Source organism: Pyrgilauda ruficollis, unplaced genomic scaffold (assembly GCF_017590135.1).
Source record: "Pyrgilauda ruficollis isolate IOZ18807 unplaced genomic scaffold, ASM1759013v1 scaffold106, whole genome shotgun sequence".
Taxonomy (NCBI): Eukaryota; Metazoa; Chordata; class Aves; order Passeriformes; family Passeridae; genus Pyrgilauda; species Pyrgilauda ruficollis.
This window is the reverse complement of record NW_024508766.1, coordinates 1,990,357-2,010,616: the sequence shown is the minus strand read 5'-3', so window position 1 is coordinate 2,010,616 and position 20,260 is coordinate 1,990,357. Positions and strand designations below refer to the sequence as shown.

Below are 20,260 nucleotides of genomic sequence, written 5' to 3'. Positions count from 1 at the left end.
GTATTGCCTTCTGACCACCATTTCCATTGTATTTCACCTGTCATGGCATTCCCTACTCCCTGTGTTTTCTCATTTTTTAATAAGATATCCTTGTGGACAGCAAGTCCTTCTGGTTTTCTTGTTCAACAAGGAAAATTATTTTAATGCTGGGAAAGCTTATGTGCATACAGCGACCATAACATTGTCTGATGTTATTGAAATTCTGCTTGATGCAGTGTTTCTCCTATACATATATGACTGAGCTCTCACTGTTGGAGTAGGGACAATGTGCCATACTCAATGAGAAATTTCTCTGACCAGGGATGTAAAAGCGTGCTGGCAGTGTTGCTAGTTGTATATTGTTACTCCTTCTCTTAAGACTTGCACAGCCTCAGGAGGAGGAGGATTTTTAGACATGTGAAAGCCTGCCATGGGTAGATCTGCACTGGGCAATTTATTGGCTGAGTCATGGTACACTTTGTCTGGGAGGTGGAACTATTGCAGAATCAGAAAATGCTACAAAGCCAAGAGAACAATGTAAGCCAGAAGCAAAAATGGGCTTCTGTGACTAGGATCAGAAGAAAGCAATGCCTCATGGTCCTTTGCATGTGAGAATCCCAGCTTTGCTAGAACAGTGTGAAGAGAAGGAGCATGGTGGAGAAATGCTGAAATGGTGGAGGAGCAACTGGAGGCCAGAGAGAAAAACAAGAGTTACAAAATATGATATAGTGCATAGGATTTGCAAAACTTACAGGATTTGACACATAGAAATCTCTGTGTTTTCTGGTGATGTCAAAACAGGAGTAGACCAGAGAGAATATGAAATGTGAGGGGGAGAGGAGGAGATGGCCACAGCACTTTTGAGACTTTGAAGCCTGAAAGGCTAAAGCTCTAAGGAAGCTATTTTAAAAAGTAAATTCTAACAAAAGAAGAAGAAAAAACAGGTTTTGCCAAAGAACTGGATTTTCATCATTAATGGAGAGACATAACTTCTGAATTTATACCACTTGTTTGGGATTTTGTTCTCGACATTATCTTAGGGCGCACCAATGTAGCTACACAAGTACCACAGCTGAGACCCAAAGTTAAAGTTTTCCATGTTCCTCAGTCCAGTGATCTACTGAACCTTACGGCTCTGGCCGTAAAGTGAAGGTTGAGACCCAGACAAGTTAACAGTGTAGTTGCAGTCTTTGCTTTTACATGGTTCTATCTGCTGCACTGCCCTCTGTTTGATGAGTTACTGAATGACTTTTTTTCAAGAAAATGTAGAAATTAGTGCTTAACATTCCTACACTGGAGAGCAAACAAGAGAAGGAGATATATGTATGGCATGGCAAACTGCCACATCATTCCTTCTTTCATCTCACTTCAAGGCACACAACCTGAGTTAAATTTTTTTAAAACCTACAATCCTGAAATTCAGCTCCTAAATCGAAAGTGGTGTCATGTGAAAAAAAAAAAATTACTGAGTACTTGCAAATCCCCTTGAAGTCTATGGGACTTACCCTGCACAGCATTTCTGTGCTTTGGTTTACTTTAATTTTAGTGTTCAAGTAAAGATTCCGGTGTCCCTTTTATGCACTTAGGTATGTAAAATATAGACCTTCAGATTCTTCCATCAACTTTACAAGCTGGTTTCCCTGAATCACTTTTTGGATATCAACTATATTTGTTTTGCAGTGTCCCACATTTTCATTCTGTGTGATCAGGTTTTTGTATTGACAGTGTCTAACAGGATCATCGAAGCTTACCAGGGATGCAGCCAGTTGGAGTCAGCTGAAGCACTGAGAATCAGAGGAGAGAGTATTTAATGTAATCAGTCAGTGTGTTCCCACAGATGTGATCATCAGTAAATAAATTAGATGTTGACCTTTGAATCATAATCTTTAGGTTAGACACTTGCTCACACCCAGCTTCCCTTGCAAAATCTACATTTCGCTTTGAACACAGTTCCCTGTCTCTGAGGGGGCCTAAGTTCAGAAACTGATATCTTGAGTGTCTGCAGGAGAATGGACAGCCTGTCATTATCATGTTACACTGAATAAATGGGTGCTCTCAGGCTTTCCTTCTGGACACAATACTTCTAGACATGCTACTTTGCACTACCATCCTTTTTCACTCTACTGGAGATGCTTTTTTGCTTGTAGAGTGGAAGGGGGGGCAGGAGTGAGACCTACTATATGTGCATAGTACTTCTTCCATATGCCTATTTTCAGTGTCCTGGTGAAAATCCTGCCTTCCTGAGGCCATATTATGAATTGGCCCATGGTACTCTCATTGACAGGGTTTACTGGGTTTCTGACAGAGAGAATGCACCGAAGATTAGTGCAAGCTCACAGAGCAGTTTCATGGCTAGGGGTAAATATCCATGAACACTGGCATGACACAGCATGCACTTGAAAGCATCTCATGCCAAATAAAGAAATACGTTAGGTAGAGATCTCTGGGTTTGTTGGTGCAGCATTACTTTGACAGGACCAAGTGAGAGTTCAGTACCATCATACCTAAACCTAGTTATCAGATTAGCAGCTGTCTTTGTGACTGGCTTTTGGGAATAGTTACTCTGATTTATAGAGGCATTTGCTGCTTCCATGCTGTTCAGTGCTTAAAGAGCATGGCTGTAGTGCTGTATCTCTCTATTGCTCTATTTCTTGCCTCCTGACCGTGTTGCTAGACATTGCTTTGGTACTCACCTTTATTTTTGCCTTTGCAATACCTAAAATTTCTGTAAACATTTCATTTTGGCATCACTAGAAAGAATTATATTCTGTGGATATTGGTTTTATGTGTTGTTCAAGATAAATGTCAGGTTTGCATTTTTCCTGTTGCTCTTGTCTGTGCAGAGACAAGTATTCAAATATGAAGACCCAGACCTGAAATGTAGGTAATCTGCACAGGCAGAGATGCTTGCAGGAAATAGTCAGATTTTGAAAAGTGTTCAGAATTCAAATGTTGCCTGAGAGAATAATAGGAGGATTAAAACCAAGAGAAGCAACACAAATTTTTGTGGGTTTTAATTGTTGACTTGTTTGTGGATTTTCATTGTTGTGTGGCTTGGTGATTTTTTTTATTTGTTTGGTTAGGGTTTTGGGGGCTTTGCAGGGAGGATTTTGGTCTAACCAGGAGCAGTGTACGTTTTAAAGTGCAGTTTATATGTTTAGAAAACCTGGTCATCTGATGGTAAGTCTGACCTTATGCAAGGGGAGAATGCTTCTGGAAATAATGTAATTTGTCCTGCATTACTTCCCTGCCTTGAGCATTATACAGAAAAAAGAAAAAAAGAAAAGAAAAGGAAAAGAAAAGGAAAAGAAAAGGAAAAGAAAAGAAAAGAAAAGAAAAGAAAAGAAAAGAAAAGAAAAGAAAAGAAAAGAAAAGAAAAGAAAAGAAAAGAAAAGAAAAGAAAAGAAAAGAAAAGGAAGAAAAGAAAAGGAAAAAAGGCAGTAAGTCTGAGGCCAAGGCAATGCGTATTATTCCTGTGGCTTCTATTACCCCTCACCAAGCTGTTGGTCACAATTCTGTGCAGCAAACTCTGCACATGTGCCTACTGACAGGCATGCCTAATACATTCCTGTGCTCAGGCTCTCAAAAGTCTTTGCGCCTTCCTAGGGAAAGAAAAGACAGGGAAATAAAAACAACCACTCATGGAATTTCAGCTGAGTGTGGTTGTGTGATAATATTTTGCAGGTTTCCTGTTTAATTTGTTCAATGTGTTGAGCTTCCATGCAGATTAACTATACAATCAAGCACTGAAAGTGAGGAGATTGATGTTCTTTGCCAAACTCACAAGTCTGGGGAGAAGAAGTTATCGGCACTCATACATTATCATTGAGTCTTTTGCAGAGAGAATATGGAAATTCATGTTCCTTATCTGCAATGATATTATGCAGGCCAGCAGACATGACTTTCTGAAAAAAATTGCTAACAAAATGACAGCTATTCAAGCCATGTTAATAAGGAAAGATCTAACACCTTGCTTGCTTTTGCCTGTTAAACCCTTCCAACTGTGTGCAGCTTTGCTGACACAACTGCTCCACTGCTTTGTGTTCTCTCGCTGTTATCACCCTTGTTGCTTTCTTAGAAAGTCTGTCAAAGCAGGGGAGGTCCATGGGTCACAGGGAGACATCCTGACTGGGTAGTGTGAGAAGCCTGAGTGCCTTTCTGCGTGTCTAATTGACTCTTAAATGTGAGGCCCTACCAAATTTTGGCACAAGGAATACAGATGAAGTAGATGCCCCACCAGATATTTCATTCAAGCAGCTCCTTTTTCTGGGTACTTCCACGCTTAGTTTATGCAGTTTCTCTTCAGGATTTGTCTGTTTTCTTAGCTCCCTTGTCATCCTGTGATGGATGGCATGTATAAGGGCTCTGCTGGTGCCATAACCAGAGCTGCTCACAAAAGCATTGCCCAAATAGTGACCTGTAGGAAATGCTGTGAGGCTCCCTTCCATTTTCATTTTGACTGAGTCCTTGTGTCCCCGATGGCACTTCAACATGTAGGAAATGCAGAAAGCATTTTTGTCACCCTTCCTGCCTCATTCCTGCCTGCCACGAGCAGTCTCACACAGTGGGCAGAAATCTCGCCGGCGGCAGGATCGGTCCTGCGTGACAGGCACAGCAAGGAGAAGAGGAAAGGAGCCAAGCTGGCAGGAGATACTGAGGGGACAAAGGGGGAAGGGTGAAGAGGCAAGGGGAGGGTGGTATTGGGAGGAGCCATTTCTAGTTGTAATTGTAAGCATTTTTGTCTCTTCTAAAAGCATTTTTACCCTGCAGACAAGGTCCTGTCTTACCAGCACCATAGAATTGGCACAGACTGTGATAAAACTCAGCTACCTCTTGCAACAGTGGAAGCTGTAGCTGATCTTGATCCAAGTGTACAATATTGTACTGTAGTTTTATCAGCACAAGCTTTCTCCTATGCCTGGCAGGTCTGATTAACTTTTGCAAAACTGCGACTGAAAGGAAACAAACATCATGTAAATGAAAAGAATAAAAAAAAAACCCCAAGAAACAATTTCTTCTCTGTCATGTCTGTGAACAGCTTTTACTGTTTTCCCTAGAGAGCCTGCATGCTTGGACAGCGAGTTACTGTGAATTAGTGAGGGTCACTGCCATTGATTAAATCCTCTTTTATGTTTCCCGGTAACTCCTGAATTATGGCAAGAGTTGAGCATATTAATTTAACGCTTTTCTTTTTTTCACTGACAGCTCTGATGGAGGAAAAATTCTGCAAGTCATTTTCAGCAGATAATACTGAATTAAAATAAAAATTAGGAACAAAATGGCATCTCTCTTTTATTCCCAGTTTCACATTGCTATGTTAAAAGAACACCCAATAACTAGTTGAAGTCCTTAGCACAAAAAATTTCATCCTTGAATTGTGGTGATGCTTTTAATTTATGCAAGATACAGACTAGGACTATAACAAGTGAAAGATGGTAAAATAAGGAATATTGCCTTTGTATTTCAAACCTCTGCATCACCTTTTCTTGCATAGTGACAAAATACTATAACTTTAACTCTTCAATGGCAGAATGAAACTATTAGCACAAGCCTCCGTAGCAAGGCTCTTACTTAATGCTAATTATTTTTGGAGTTTTTAAACATTATTAACCTAAAATTTTATATTGAGACAATATTTACATGTGTTCTTACATAAATGTGTGTATATATATACATATATATATATATATATATACCAACACACACTTATAAAAGTATACTTATTTAAACATATTGGTTTCAGGATGGTGTGTGGGCATTTGTTTTTCTGAAATCAAAAGTTGTTTTCATAGCGTTTTGAGAACACACTGAAATTTCCAAAATTATTCAGGACAGTGGGAGAAAATGGAAACGAACATATGAGAAGACTTGTCATGAAATGCTGGACCTTTATCAGTGGAACATTGACAGATGTGCATACCCTGTGTGTACAACATCCTTGGATGCCATTCCTAGAGAAGTCTCTCAGACATTTTGCAGATGTCTAGAACACTTCCTGCCAGAAACTTGTTGCCCACACCAGCAGAGGTGCATGGAAAAAGTTGTCACCTTCCTGTTAATCAGGAGTTTATTAATTATGGAAGGTTTGTCCATTTTCTGTCTTCTGCTAGTGTCACAGCAGGTATCACCTCATTTGGTCACTCACTGCAGACCACTTTTTCCCAAACACCACTGTTTATGCTGCTCTGGGCTCACTTTCCAGGAAATTAAAGGTTTCCCTGTGCCTTCCTGTGGTGAGAAAGGCTGCCTTACATGTGGGACAGGCCATGCTTCTGCGTTCAGCAGTCACCCACTTATTGGACATGTGCCTATTAGTCCTTTATTTAGGCTTCTCATAATTGTGGTTACGATGGTGCTACTTGTTTTTTGTCTTATTGGAATAATAATTAGGGGCAACTGGTGTAAGTCTCCACAAATATACAAGGAGCAGATACCAAAACATAATCAAGAGTGTCCAGTTTCTTAGGACATTTTTTTGCACAGGGCTCTGTCAGAGACCTTTTGGTGTCTCTTTGAGTGCTCCTAGTCTGCTTGTTATGGAGAATGATTTGACCACAGTGGCCATTTGTGTCCTTGGACAATATTACAGCTGTTCAAGAAACAAAATGCCCTGCAGCTGGAGGCACTGCATGGCCATAGTGACTCCCTGCAGGCTCAGGCAGGGCACAGCTGTGTGAGGATGGACTTAGAGGCTGTCACCCATCAGCTGACCAGCTGAATACCCCATATTAGCCCTCTCCAGTTGTGTGGTAAAGGTCTAATGTTAAGCCTCAGGGGAAGCAAGCTCAGGTATAGGTGTTTTACCTGTGCACTGGAGCACAGCAGTGGCTGATTTACAGCTAAAGCATGGGGTCAAATGAAGAGTAGCCTCTCACAAGGGACTGCATCTTCTTGTGAAGCCTCTGCTCGAAGACAAGTATTCATGTGGAATTTTAGAGGTCTATAACTTAGAAAGTTGGAGGTTTACACTACAAGAAATGTTATTGCTACAACACGGTAGAAATTGAGATGCATCAGCTGGAACCCTACAGTGCGTTGGCTGAGCCTTTTCAATGCAGTGTCCCCTTCTGGGTCCAAAATACCCTTAATTGATATTGATTCTTTGATGGGCTTCCAAGCCTGTTGTCTTTTGCCTCAGGGAAAGGGTATGGCCAAGCTGAGGTTTGTGGTAGGTGTATAATGTGGGTTGTAATGTTTGGCTGGAACAAAAGCCTTTCCCTGACATGAGGGAGGCTGTAGAGCTTATATTTATGCTTTTAACTCCCTGACAGATCAGTTGCACCTGGAGCCTTTGGGTAGCCCGGAACTCATAGCAATTGAAATTAGCAAGGTGCCCTCCCTTTGCCTTTCTGTGTTACCACTCAGAGGTGCCTGAGACAGTGTGCTGTCTTGTGCCTAGGTGCACACAATCAAATAATGTTGTTAGTGCTCCATGCTGTATTCAGAACCAGCACTTTGGTTCTCACTGCGTCTTGCAAGTTGTAAAACTGTCACAGGAGATCTCCAAAGCATCAAAGTGGGCTGCCATTAAATGTGCCCTTGTGCTTTAAGGACAATACAGATCCTTGTTTTTCAGGGATTTTTGCAGAAATATTGCTAGTCTGGTTGGGGTTTCTCTGTCCATGGTTTGCCTAGCTCAAATTGAGTAAGCGTTTTCCCTTTTGAGGATGGCTTTTTTATTTCTTTATTTCTTTATTCTTTTATTTCTTTAGTGGTGCCCCTCAAATTGAAGGAAATGAAAAACCAAGAGGCTGCTGTGGGTCAGAAGCTAGTGCTAAGGTGTGAAACCACTTCAGAGTATCCCGCGGTCAGATTCAAATGGTTAAAGAATGGGAAGGAAATAACCAAAAAAAACAGACCGGAAAATATCAAGATCCCAAAAAAACAAAAGTAAGTACAAAGTAATATCTTTCAAGTGGGGCTGGGAGGGCTGGGAAGTGATGTTCGCCAGAACGTAAGGATTGAGGTTGTTAAATGCAGTAACACAAAGCTGAAAGCTATGAGTTACAGAGGAAGAAAATCTAAGAAAACAGAATCCCAAATTATTGTTCCTGAAAGTATGAATGAAGTGTGAATGTGATATAAATACTTCATAATTAATTTTCTCTTCTCAATTCCTATTTGTTTTCTGATAGCCAAAGGCTATGATTTCAACCAGTACACCTTGGAGACAGGCCATTTTTAAACTGCTAACAAGAATAGAGGTACCTTTTGTTTATCATCTGAAATCAAAGAACACTTAAAATCATCAAAGGGTTGCAGATTTTGAAGTATTTGAGAGATTTTCTTTTCCAGCAGTTTAATCCTTTAGAAGGGCTGAATGCTGTCCTCATTAGCTCTGAATGTCTTATGCAAGCATGCAGTAGTCCTTTACCAGAGGCATTCCTGCGCTTGCAGAACAAGGCACTGGTGTAGCAGATGTCAGACAAACAGCAAATCCTACAAATCTATCCTCCTGTCTGGTGGGAAGTACCCCCTGTATGTGACTGATGACCAGCGCCAGAAGATAGACTGGTGCCTTGTTTCTGCAGGGGAAAATTACACAATGCTTTTACTGCATTGAGATAGGAGAAGGCTTTTGCTGTTTTGTCTCACTTTGTTGTTTACATTAAAAAGTTGTAATTGTCACCAGCTATGAAAATCTGCTTGAACACAGTCTTTCAACTCTCGCTTCTGCTCTCAGTAGGCCGGGCAGCTCTCTCATGCACCATGCCATACCTTCCCTTCATTAAAGGCACGAAAGGTTTGGAATGCACTCTGCAGGAGGCTTTTCTTTCCAAGGTGTTCAGTACCCCCATATTTTGTGTCAAGGCTCACCTCACTAGACGAAACAAGCTATAAACAAATAGATATTTGATATTTCAAGTTATTCAAGTTAAAATTCAGAAATCCTACCCTCCTTGGCAGTTTCTTGTACCCCAGCCTGGGGCACAAGATGAAACATGAAGAGGGACAGAGCAGCATCACCACAGCCCCCATGCCACAGTTGCACAGATGTCAAGAAGGAACCTGTGATGTCTCCTTCCAGCATTTGTGAAATGGAGCTGTTCCAGGTGGCAGATAGCCTGGCAAATTGTCTGGACTCATTTGCAGAGCCATATGTCTCCGTCAGAGTTGTATTTTCAGTCTATTCTGTAAAGAAAATGTTCGTATCAGAGCCTAGCTCTCAGCTTTCCCAGCAACACGGTGCTGCCTGTGAGGGGCAATCCATATTTCCTCCACTTACATTTTGGCTGATGGTGATTAACCAAACTCATTGAGGCTAGGATTTCTCTTTCTGGGGCTGACTGTCACCAGTTCAGATTGAATCAAGAAAGTGCCTTTTGCCAGCTCAGTTCTTTGTGGGTTTTTTGCCCCCAAAAAGCTTTGAGGAGCTGTCAGAAGGGAAACTGATAGCCATTGATTTGATATTGGTGCATGTGGAAGTGTGAGACTCTTTTTCAGTTTGATGTGCCAAAAAGTGTTTAAACTTTCCCAAAAGATGCATAATGAAAAAGATTAAAATTGTGCCTTTTTCTGGAAGATAGAAATACGAAGTCATCTTCATTCACCATAAGTGGAGATGGTGGAGGCTTTGACCTGTATTTCACACATTTGTGCCTCCCCAGTCACAATGATACCATGCACTATTGGAATTTCTCTCTTGTGTTTTAGAAATGTCAGTGTGGAATGGAGAAGCACTTCCAGTTAGAGACATGAAAGTCACTCGATGAAGAGTACAAAAAAGGAAAAGACAAGGGGTGTCTGCTGATATCGGAAGGATATTCTTTGCCTTCCTACTTTGACATTTTAGTCTGGGGACACATAATTTCTTTGCCATTTCTTCTTTTGCTGTTTGTATGTGCATCTGGGACTGAGTAGAAGTGAACAGCTTAAGAGAAAATAGATTTTATTTTGATAAAAGTGGGACAGACACATGTTGTAAAGCTAAAAAAGAGGGGGGGGGAATGCAGTGTAAATGAATGCATAAACGACATGCACCTTTCAGTAAGCAAAACCATGTTAAGAAGATCCCATTGCAAATTAGAGCAGTGTCAGAAAACAAAGAGTTTTTTTCCCCACTTATGTTCTGGAGTTTTTTCCATGATAGCATGCTGGTAAGTGTTTGTCATATCCATATGCTTCTGTATTGTTACACAACAATTTTAGTGTGAATTTTTTACTATTACCAAGTGTGAGGAACACCAGCTGCAAAGGTTAGAGCAGTTGATAAGCTGTCTGGGATTAATGCTTGTTTTAAAGTTCAAATGGCTACATAAAAAGTAGGCTATGTTTCTGAGGAACTGTTAGCATGCAGAATACCACAGCCTTACTGACATCTTCAATCCAAACACTTGAAAATAACACTTTCTAACACATTTACAAAAAGCTCACAAAGTTTATTTGTAGTACCCATTGGCCACTGATTTCTATCAATTTGCAAGAAATCACCCTTCTTTTTGTGTGATGGCAGAATAAAATGTGTTTATTGTTGGAATAAATTAGGGTTTCTTTTGTTTGGCTACGTAGCCAGAGCTAAAGCTAAATAGCTTTATGTTTTTTAACAAACTGCAAAATATCTGGCAGTATGATGAAGTGTCTATCTCAGAAATTGGAAATGAAGACCTTAGCTTTGAAGTAGTCAGGAAAAAGATAATACATCAGCTTGGTGGTTTTGGGCACGTTGGCCAGTGTGAATAGTACTGGATCAAAGGATTTGCCAAAGTGGATCACTTGCTGACTTTTTTTAGTGTTTTGACAGTTTAGAAGAGCCTGTGGCAATGCAGCCTTCCTCAAAGCTTAGCCTTCCAAAGACTCCTTTGCATGTCAGATGGTTTCACTTCTCTAATCTCCCTAGGATAGTTTCAGGGTGGTTGATTCAGAGGGTGCAGAGCCCCAAGATGTCATATCCCCACCTGGACTACTGTGTCCAGCTCTGGGGCCCCCAATGCAAGACAGACATGGACCTGTTGGAGTGAGCCCAGAGAAGAGCAGTGGATCACAGGGCTGGAGCACCTCTCCTGTGAAGACAGGCTAAGAGAGTGGGAACTATTCACCCCGGAGAAGAAGAGGCTTTGGGAAGATCTTACAGCACCTTTCAGTGCCTGAAGGAGACTGCAAGAAGGCTGGAGGAGGAATTTTTATGGGGATGTGGAGTGACATGACAAGGGGGAGTCTCCGTGAACTGAAGGAGGGTAGTTTCAGGTTAGATATTAGGAAGACATTTTTACTGTGAGTGTGGGAAGGCACTGACACATTGTGCAGAAAGGTGGTGGATTCCAAATCCTTGGAATTGTGGTGGATTCCAAATCCTTGGAAGCTTTCTAAGTAACCTGGTCCAGTGAAATGTGTCCCTATCCATGGAAAGTGGGTTAGAGCTATATGGTCTTTAAGGACCCTTCCAACCCAAACTACTCTGATTTTATACTTCTATTCTACAGTATGGCAGGTGACTCACACTAAATGGCTATATTCATTCTCATTACACTGGAGAGTCAAGAGAAACTGAATGACTTTAAATTTTAATGAAATGCATTTAAAGCGCTCACTTTTACATGAAATTTGTCAGAGTAAGAGCATGCAGTCAGTGAGTTTCTGCTGATCATTGCTGATGACTGATGAGGCTGTGACTGGTTCATTTGTGTGTCCAGGCTCTAAGCTATTTCGTTGTGGCAGTAGACATTCAGAAAAAAGCAGGCCCTAGACAAGAGCATTTCCCCTACTAGCTAACTCTCCTATGGCTGTCTTCTACTATGATAGCATTTCATTTTCCTTCTCTGATTTCAAATGCAGGTGACACTTGTACATTATTGGTTTGGGCAGTGTGCTGTGCAAGTCAGGTGCTCTTCATTAAACGTAGAGAGACTCCCTTATCAGGTTTGGGATTTTTTTGTGGCAGAGACAAAGCCATCTAGATGATGGCTTTGGGTGCAGTAGTGCACAAGGAAACTTTGTATGTAAGTGCCCTGTACCTTGAGGTTCATCCAGGCTTAGCCTGGATATTTGCCTGCAGACAGGCAATTCTGAATGACAGATGGAGACTGGAAGCAAAATGAATTCAAGCAATCAGATAAGGTCGGCTGGGACTGCATTCTGCAGATGTGTTTCTTTTCCCTTCATGTATGAATACAAGCCCAGCAGTGTCATAGTGGCAATGAGCTGAAGATTCAGCAGAAGCAAATCTTACAGGCAGTGGCATTTTTTTTGGAGTAGCATGGTATAGTTTGAGAAAAGGACAAGCCTTTGAAAATAAAATCCCTTATCACGTGCTTTAAGTCAGTACTGTTGGAGTACTGCATTGCTAGGAAACTGCTTCATTTACAGCCATTAATGAGTCATCTTCTGCTCTGACTGTTTTGAATTCTGTCCCAATACCTCTCAATGATATTTTTAAGGCTATAAATATTCATATTATTTCCCCTGTTCTTAGAGACAAAACTCTATACAGGGTTTTGGTTTTATTTTTTTCTAAAACCAAGAGTAAATTTGGCTTGTTAGAAATGAATTTGTAAGAAATATTGATGCTTCACCTATTTTAATATAAAAATAAAATCATAAAAAGAAGACACAATTCCTTGTCTTTTTCCATATGTATCAAGTAAAACAAAAAACAATAAAAATAAATGTGCAGGGAAAAGAGTTTCTTCACAAAGCCAAGCAGGCCACAAAAGTGTTTTGCATCAATATTACTTAATGTGTGGAGAGGATTGCAGCAAGCATAGAGTGGGTGTCCATATTAAAGTGATGTAGCTGCAGCTGTGCTTCCTTTGTTTTCACTGGGTTACAGTGAATTCTTAAAATCACTAAGCCTGTTTACATTGCCTTTTGAAGCTTCCTAAGGCTACAACTTGCTCTCCATCTAGACAAGTGTCTGCAAGTATGGCTGAGAGATAACCTGTTGCAATATAGGAAATACCACATGTCCACACAAGCTGTTAGGTGGTGTAGAACACCACACCACATTCTGGTCAGGCCCTCAACAGGCTGTTGTGAAGGTGAATGGCTGGCAGGAAAATTAAAAAGCAGGCCACTTTTGCTATTGTGTAAGTATAGCTGTTAGTGAGGTGCAAAATTTTCACACAAAGATACAGTAGCATTCAACTTTTGGACATTTTTGTCAGTGCCTTTACCACTTTTTTCTCATGTATTCATGGTTACCACGAGCTAGAATCTGTTCTTGTATGCCGTCTGACGTGCAGCCCAGTTAATTAATTCAGCACTGTGAACTGGTCTCCTAACATTTCCTGAAAAGGGGGTCCAAATACTCAGCTATTCATTTATTTACCATTTGAGAAAACCTGAGTAAATTGTTAATCGTGGCTTGGTGTCTCCTCCCTCTTGCAAGCCCATTGGCCTCGAGAAAACACTCTTCTTTCAGGACATGGGGGGCAACTTTTGTGATGCAGGTTTCTGGCAGAGAGGGGTCCACCTAGCACACTGCTTTCATTCCATGAGGGCTGACTCCTCAACAGCAGCAGTTTCACACAGAGGCAGGGAAGGCTGAGCTGCCAGCGTGCAGGGGTAGCAGATAGCAGATGGGATAGTGTCCTGCAATGGAAGTAGGGGTGACTCACAAGGATGTGTTGAAAAATGACATTGAACATTTTGTGTGCTTCAGAAGCCCACACTGCTACAAAAGACGTGTTTGTGGTCTGAACCAAGCCCTGCTCAGTGGTTTGCAGAAGGGATAACCAGTTGTGAATTCTGCGTGGAGAGATAGGAGACATGGCAGTGTTGAAGCAAAACATCTCGCCAAACATTGTTTATCTCAGCAGTCATGGTAGTTACTGTGAGCTTTTAGAGTGAGGAAACGCTGCCTCCTGGGGTCAGCCCTTCAAGTCAGGGTGGGCCTGCTTGGGGAAGGCAGCGTTCATGCACTCTGAGTGACTATTCTGTAGATCAGGTTTTAGGCAGAAACTTCCCCACAGCACTTCTTTTAAACAGTAACTGGGAACAGCAATAATGTGTCCATTTTCCTCAAGCTAGTCATTCTCTGCAGTCTAGATAATGGGATTATTGCCATCCTGTGAGTTGGGGACCCCATGAATGACACCAGAACATGTTCCTACAAAATTAATGGGTAGGCAGGAGTTCTGCATTTGAAAATCTAATCTTAAAACCTTGGAGACTGATTAAATTACATCTCTGAGCCAGGAACAAAATGTAGCTTCATGCAAATTGTGCTCCTTTTTTTTTTTTTTTTTTCCTTAGTACTGGAGAATGATTTGGGGCTTCAGAGGCTGTTAAAAAGTATGTTCTAATCTCCTGATTATTTAGTCAGATGTTAGGAACTACAGTACTTACCCAGAACTCTACTACTGGTAATATGAACCTATAGGGAAGGGTAATCTATTTCAGTATTACACCTATCTCGGTGGCTTCTGGACAGCCAACAGTTTGTCTGAGAGAGGATGGTTGTTAGATCGTTGTTTTACAGATTTTCTTTAAGAGCAAAGACTTCTCTCATACAGAAAAGCATAAGCAAGTATCTTCATTTGGGTTCATGAATATGCCTGGTTTCCAGCAGCCTGTAAGAGATTTTTTTTTTTATTATTCTCCTCCCTACTTTCAAGCCTGAATAGTGTTGGTCTGTCAGTAAGAATGAAAGACAAGACCCTCTGTTGTAAGTGGTTGGGAGAAAAGTGCTTTAGTTGATGTAGGGACTGCTATACCAGTATAGGATGTTTATATGTTTTTTTCTGATTTCACAGGAAATACTCTGAGCTTCACATTTACAGAGCCACGTTGGCCGATGCTGGGGAATACGTATGCAGAGTGAGCAGCAAGCTAGGAAATGACAGTACTAAAGCCAGTGTTATCATCACAGACACCAATGGTAAGGCTTGACTCAATATTTTACCATCACATTCAGAAAGACCATGTATAAAGCTGCCAGCAGGACAAAGGGCTCAGAAGCAAGACAAAGCTTGGCAAATGAAGTGGAAGTGGAAGCAATGAAATATTTTAGGTGTACTAAGAAAAGTGGTCGGGCCTGACTTGTCTGTTACGTAGTTGAGATGCTCAGTTTGCCTTACAGAAAAATGGGTTGTCTCCTACAGATCTCGGCACAGATGAGCATTTTCTGTGTAACACCAAGTCTAAGACACAGTCTAGTCAAGACTAGAAAAAGATGAAGGGAATATTATTCTAATTCCTGTTATGCACAGTGAGGGAAGTTGCATTTAACCTAAAACATATCATAGTCTGAACTGCTAAACCAGCACTTCTCACTTTAAGTAATATTTGTATTGCTCTGATTGCCACCATTTTTACTTTCAAATATGTTGATAGGTTTTTGTTTTGATTTCTAAAACAATAAACACAAAGGCATGAATGTATCTGAAGGAAAATTATTCAGAGGCTTGAGTGTGATTCAGATGCTTTAATTCAGGTATTGTAATTTAAGGTTGATTGTGATGTAAGCTGAAATCATGTTTTTCTAGTGTGGCTTTGATTAATTCAGCTCCTATAATTCAAACTCCATTGTCCAGCCAGTTGTGAAGTACAAAACAAACATGTCCTCGTTAGCAAACAAAACTGAAGCTCTCTGCGTATCACAGATGAGTTAAAGATGTTATAGCATGTGAATTTACCAGGCATGCTTTTCTGTTCCACATTTCTGTGCTGTTAAGTGGGAGATAGACATTTACATAAACAGAAAGCCAAATGTAAACCTTTTCCAGTGGGATCCGTCTTTGTCTATCTGCTGTTTTGTAATCACACAGCAATTGCTTGACTGTATTCACTTTGTGTATTTGCTATTCTTTTTCATCAACTACAGAATCTCAAGTGCTAGAATTTCATTCTAGCTGTATGGTATTATAATCATAAGCAGATGTCAGGAGACTGATATAAAAGATAAGTGTTATTTACTGGAATGTTGCTAAGAGGAAAAATGGGTAGGTGTTTCTGTTTCCATGAATACAAATTTTGGTTGCTCATTAGCTGCTTACATGGAAAGTTCCTATACAGTTTCCATAATTCAACTGCAGGCACTGTGCCTAGGCAATGTTACAGATAAATGCAAAAAAAAAAAAAAAAAAAAAAAACCTTGACCATTTTTTATTACTTTCTCAGACAAGCAACAGTGTCAAGGGAGTGCATGCAGGACCTCATTCCTTTGCTATGTGACATGGATTTTTCAACTTCCTTTTGGGCTATGCTGAATGACTGCAAAACACTCCTGATGCAAGAGGGCAGGAGCTTGGTCTCAGTAGAAAGTATTTGTGGCAAGCCCTGTTATGTGCATCCATAACATATATGTTAAAATCTATCTAATTGTGTTATGAAGTGTAAGTTGTTTAAAACACAGCCATGCATGCAAAGGCAAGGCAAACTGGAATCCAGTCAAACCTGCCAGCTGACTCTTGTCCGTAAAGATCTGAACTGGAAACTCAGTGATAGCTGGACTGGAACATCTTAGTGATATTTGATCATCTAGACTCAGGCATGGCAGCATTCATTGGTGGAATAAATCAATCATGCATATTTGGTTGCTACACATACATCTGAGCCCCCTCTCCTTACTGTTCCTCATAAATTACCAATAAAATTGTTCATCATTTTCCTGCTAATGGTGGAATTTTCCACCTGGATTTGAGAAACAGCATGGGCAACATCTGGTGACTTAAGAGCAATAGATCCTTATGGCCTCAAAGGGCAACATCTGCCTTGCAAACAGGGATAGACCCCCTGCATGGGTGACCTTCTCACCCCTCCTTCCCTCACATTCCCTGACCTCTTCCCCTTGCTAGCTTAATGACAGATTTGGGATCCAAACTCGGTAATGAGCCCTGAAGGGCAGTCATTACTTGGATCCTGTATAGCTGGGAGGTCCTGCAATATTCATAAGAAAGAAAGAATTTAAAACAAAAAGAAAGAAACAAAACAACAAACAAAAATCCAGCATATTTAACTCTTACTTGTTATTACCTGTTAATTGGCTTTTGGGGAAGCTCTTGGGTTCCAGTGTAATCCAGGAGTCCCTGTAGAGACCTAAACTGTGGGTATCTGAGGAGGCTGAATCTCTCAAAGTTAGCAGAGAGATTGCTTTCTTCCATCTCCTGCAGGTAGGGTAACAGTGAGGTAAAGAAAAATGCACTAGAGAGCCTGACTTTCTTATGGAGATACTGGTCTGCTCTGCCATGTGAACCATAACTTAAATTATGATCTTTAATTTAGTGACCTCACCTGGTGATATTTATTATATATGCCCTGCTGTCTGCAAACTAGATCTTCCTTTCCCTTTGTGCTGATTACTTTAGGAGTAGGGGTAGGCAAGGTAATGGTCTTATGGTCTTTCTGGGAATGGGGTTATTTTTATTTCCACTGTAAGGTTAATGTTTTTTCAGTATCTAAAAAAAAAAAAAAAAAAAGAATCTGCATTTAAATTCCCTAGAATTTTGTCAAACTAGGAGTATTTTAGTTGAAATTTTCTTTATTGGTGTATGCCATGAAAGAGAACCCCAGAGCCAGACCAAAGGTCTCTTTATCACGGTGCCTTGTCTCTAACATCAACTACCAATGGACATTAGGAAAAAATATAGAAAAAACAAGGCAAATGTGTTGGGGTTTTCCCCCCAAGAATACAAAATCCATTCATTCACCACCAAGGTTGCTGATTTCAATTCCCTGCTCCAAGCGTAGAAAAACTAGTATTTCTCAATAAAACAGTTGTAAAATATTTTTGTTGTTTTCAGTGAGCAAAGACCTTAATTTTTTCGGATCTCATTTGCCAAAGTGGTAAACTTTTCTGTCTAAAACAGTAATATTCAATGCAATTCAAGTAACTCCTTTCCTTCTTACTATTATAAATATTGTTATTACTTAAAAATGCCAAATTTGCTTTTGTGTAAGTTTTTGCTACACATAAACATGAACACACACCCCCCACAAAGAGTGTTAACCTACACACACTTTTAAATTTTCACAGTTTTACTGAAAGATATATAAATCTTTGTATATAGTGCCATGTGTGTGGATTGAAAATGTAACAAATATAAAAATATCTAGACAAACACAATTTTTATCAGTCTTAATAGCAAGTGGTAGGAGCTATTTTCTTTTAAATTTATAGTGAGTGTAACTTGCCCACAGGATATGAGCTGCCTTCTTATTTTCATTCACTCATACTCATGTATGCTAACCTAGGAAAGATTGTAATTGAGGTCCAAAGAAAGGCATTAATTCTCCTGGTGGTGTATAAATAGTACACAAGTTTGCTAATGCAATAGTAACTGCTTTTTTTGTACATCCTGATTTCATACTTTACCTAGGCAGAATTCTTGTGGTGAATTTTTCAGGGATTTTCTCATCAGCATAGGACCTTATTATGCTTGATAAATAACACTGACAGAATACTTCACAGCACAGCCAAAGCTTTCAGCTTACTCACAAAACCCTTTGCTATTTAGGCAACTAGCTAAGTGATATCTTTTTGATAGAGTCAAACATGCTTTATCTGCATGTGGTGTCAGTGTTTTCATTAAAACCTGTTGGCCTGATTCTTTTGCCTCTCTGAGGATATTTTCTGTGCCCAGCATGTTTCAGGGTGCAAAAGATTCATGCAGAGATGCTTCAAAAGCTAGAAGTCTGCAGTGCTGGTTCTGCTAGGTTGTGTGCTGCGTTTTGGGTGAGCGCTATTCCTTGGTGTCTGTTGGAAAGTGAGTTGGTGTAGTTTGAGTGTGAGTGGCTGGGATAATTCTGCCTGAATTGATGGGTGCTAAAAGTACTCAGGTGATCTGTTAATGTATCTCAATTGTAGGCAGAGGTGAGCCTTGGTAAATTCATTAGCTACACAGTGGCCTATGCAGGCTTTTGGTTTTGCATCCATAGGACTTGCAGAAGTGGTTACAGTTCCAAGTTTTACAGTAATCAACAAGGATCTGATACTCATAATTCATTCCATTTTAATTTGGTCTTCCTCTTCTGAAGACAGACAGTTGCTTAGCTTCAAGAAGATGACTGAGGAATAAGTAAGTAAAACCGTCTTATATCTAGTACCTATGGAGCATATGACAAACTATGAAATACTTCAAGTGCAAAAAAAGTCCCTTCTTCTGTCCAAGACTTGATTAAAATAGGAGATCAGGGTACCTCTTCTCTCTAGCATAATTGCAGGCAACCTGGGACATTGTTTTTGACTGGCTGGCATGATGAGTCAGATTCTCACCTGGAGCAAATCAGCATGCTTAGACCAATGTCACTGATTTGGTCTTAGAAAGAAATGTGACCATCACTCAATTTGGTATTGCAACTCCCCTAAGAGTGCTCGTAAACCTTTCCTTGCAATTTGACATACTTGGATTGAGGGCAATGTTATTTTAATCTAACTCAAGTCATCAGTTTATTGGAGGAAAAAGGGGAAAACTATGGTAGTTTTAAGAACCTAAAAGTTAGTTTAGCCACTGGATCACCCTGTGTCTTTGACCACATATGCCTGCTTGCCTCTGAGGCAGACTTACCAACCTTCTACATAACTATTCTCTGCTCTGCCATCTCTAGTGACAGAGTGAAGTGACAGAGATGAAGAAAGTGCTCCCCTTTCCTCAAGGTGTATGTTAGTTTATGTTATTGTTTGTATAATTCAGATGGTATCACCCTAAGAGCATAATTCGAAAGCTTAAAACTTACATGACTGCCAGAAAGTGCACCTCAGGATGACAAAAAGCTTGTTTGCAGCTCTAATTACCTATGGTGTCTGAATTCTTCTCAGAACCCAGGTTTTTATCCCTGTCAGGGTTCTCAGAGTGACCACCTGCAAGGCCTGAACTAAAACCTATGAGCTCAGCCAAATCCCTTAACCTTGCTCAAGCAGCCTTTCTTGCATTAGGCCTCTGACAAACTGACTGGGGGAAAAAAAGCTGTGAGGGCACGCACAGAGCTGTTCACAACAGCAGCTGTAAGGCCTGGAGAAAAGGTTTTGGCTGAGGAGGAGAAGGACCTCCTGCCTCAGAGCCATACAGCAGAGCTTGTTGCTCACATGAGTCCTCTCAGCAGCCCAATTAAAGTTCCCTATCAGAAAGGAGGGATCAACATATCAAGGCCGTGGAGCTGCAGGGAGTCCTGTGTGAGTTGAAGGAGCTCTTCCCTGTTATGTCAGTCTAAACAGCAGAAGACGCTGCTGGCCCAAGTACTAAGGAAATAGGACTGAGAAGCTGCAGAGGCCTGCTATTTAAGACATTCCCGAACAAGGCTCTCTCATGGATCCTTCAGTACTTTTGTATAAGTTAGCCCCTGCACAAGCATACCCAGTTTCAGGAAACAGCACTTCACCGAGACAGTATTCCTAGAAGTGCCAGGG

The 20,260-nt window shown here is 40.6% G+C and overlaps 1 protein-coding gene across 1 annotated transcript in view; it reads left to right on the top strand.

Annotated features, from left to right (window-relative positions):
• The window catches only part of NRG1 (neuregulin 1), a 171,299-nt gene that overhangs the window by 22,222 nt on the left and 128,817 nt on the right, over positions 1-20,260 (top strand). The window contains exons 2-3 of the mRNA XM_041470818.1: positions 7,692-7,869; positions 14,670-14,794. Of these exons, the coding sequence (XP_041326752.1) occupies positions 7,692-7,869; positions 14,670-14,794 (303 nt within the window). The remainder of the gene's footprint in view (positions 1-7,691; positions 7,870-14,669; positions 14,795-20,260) is intronic.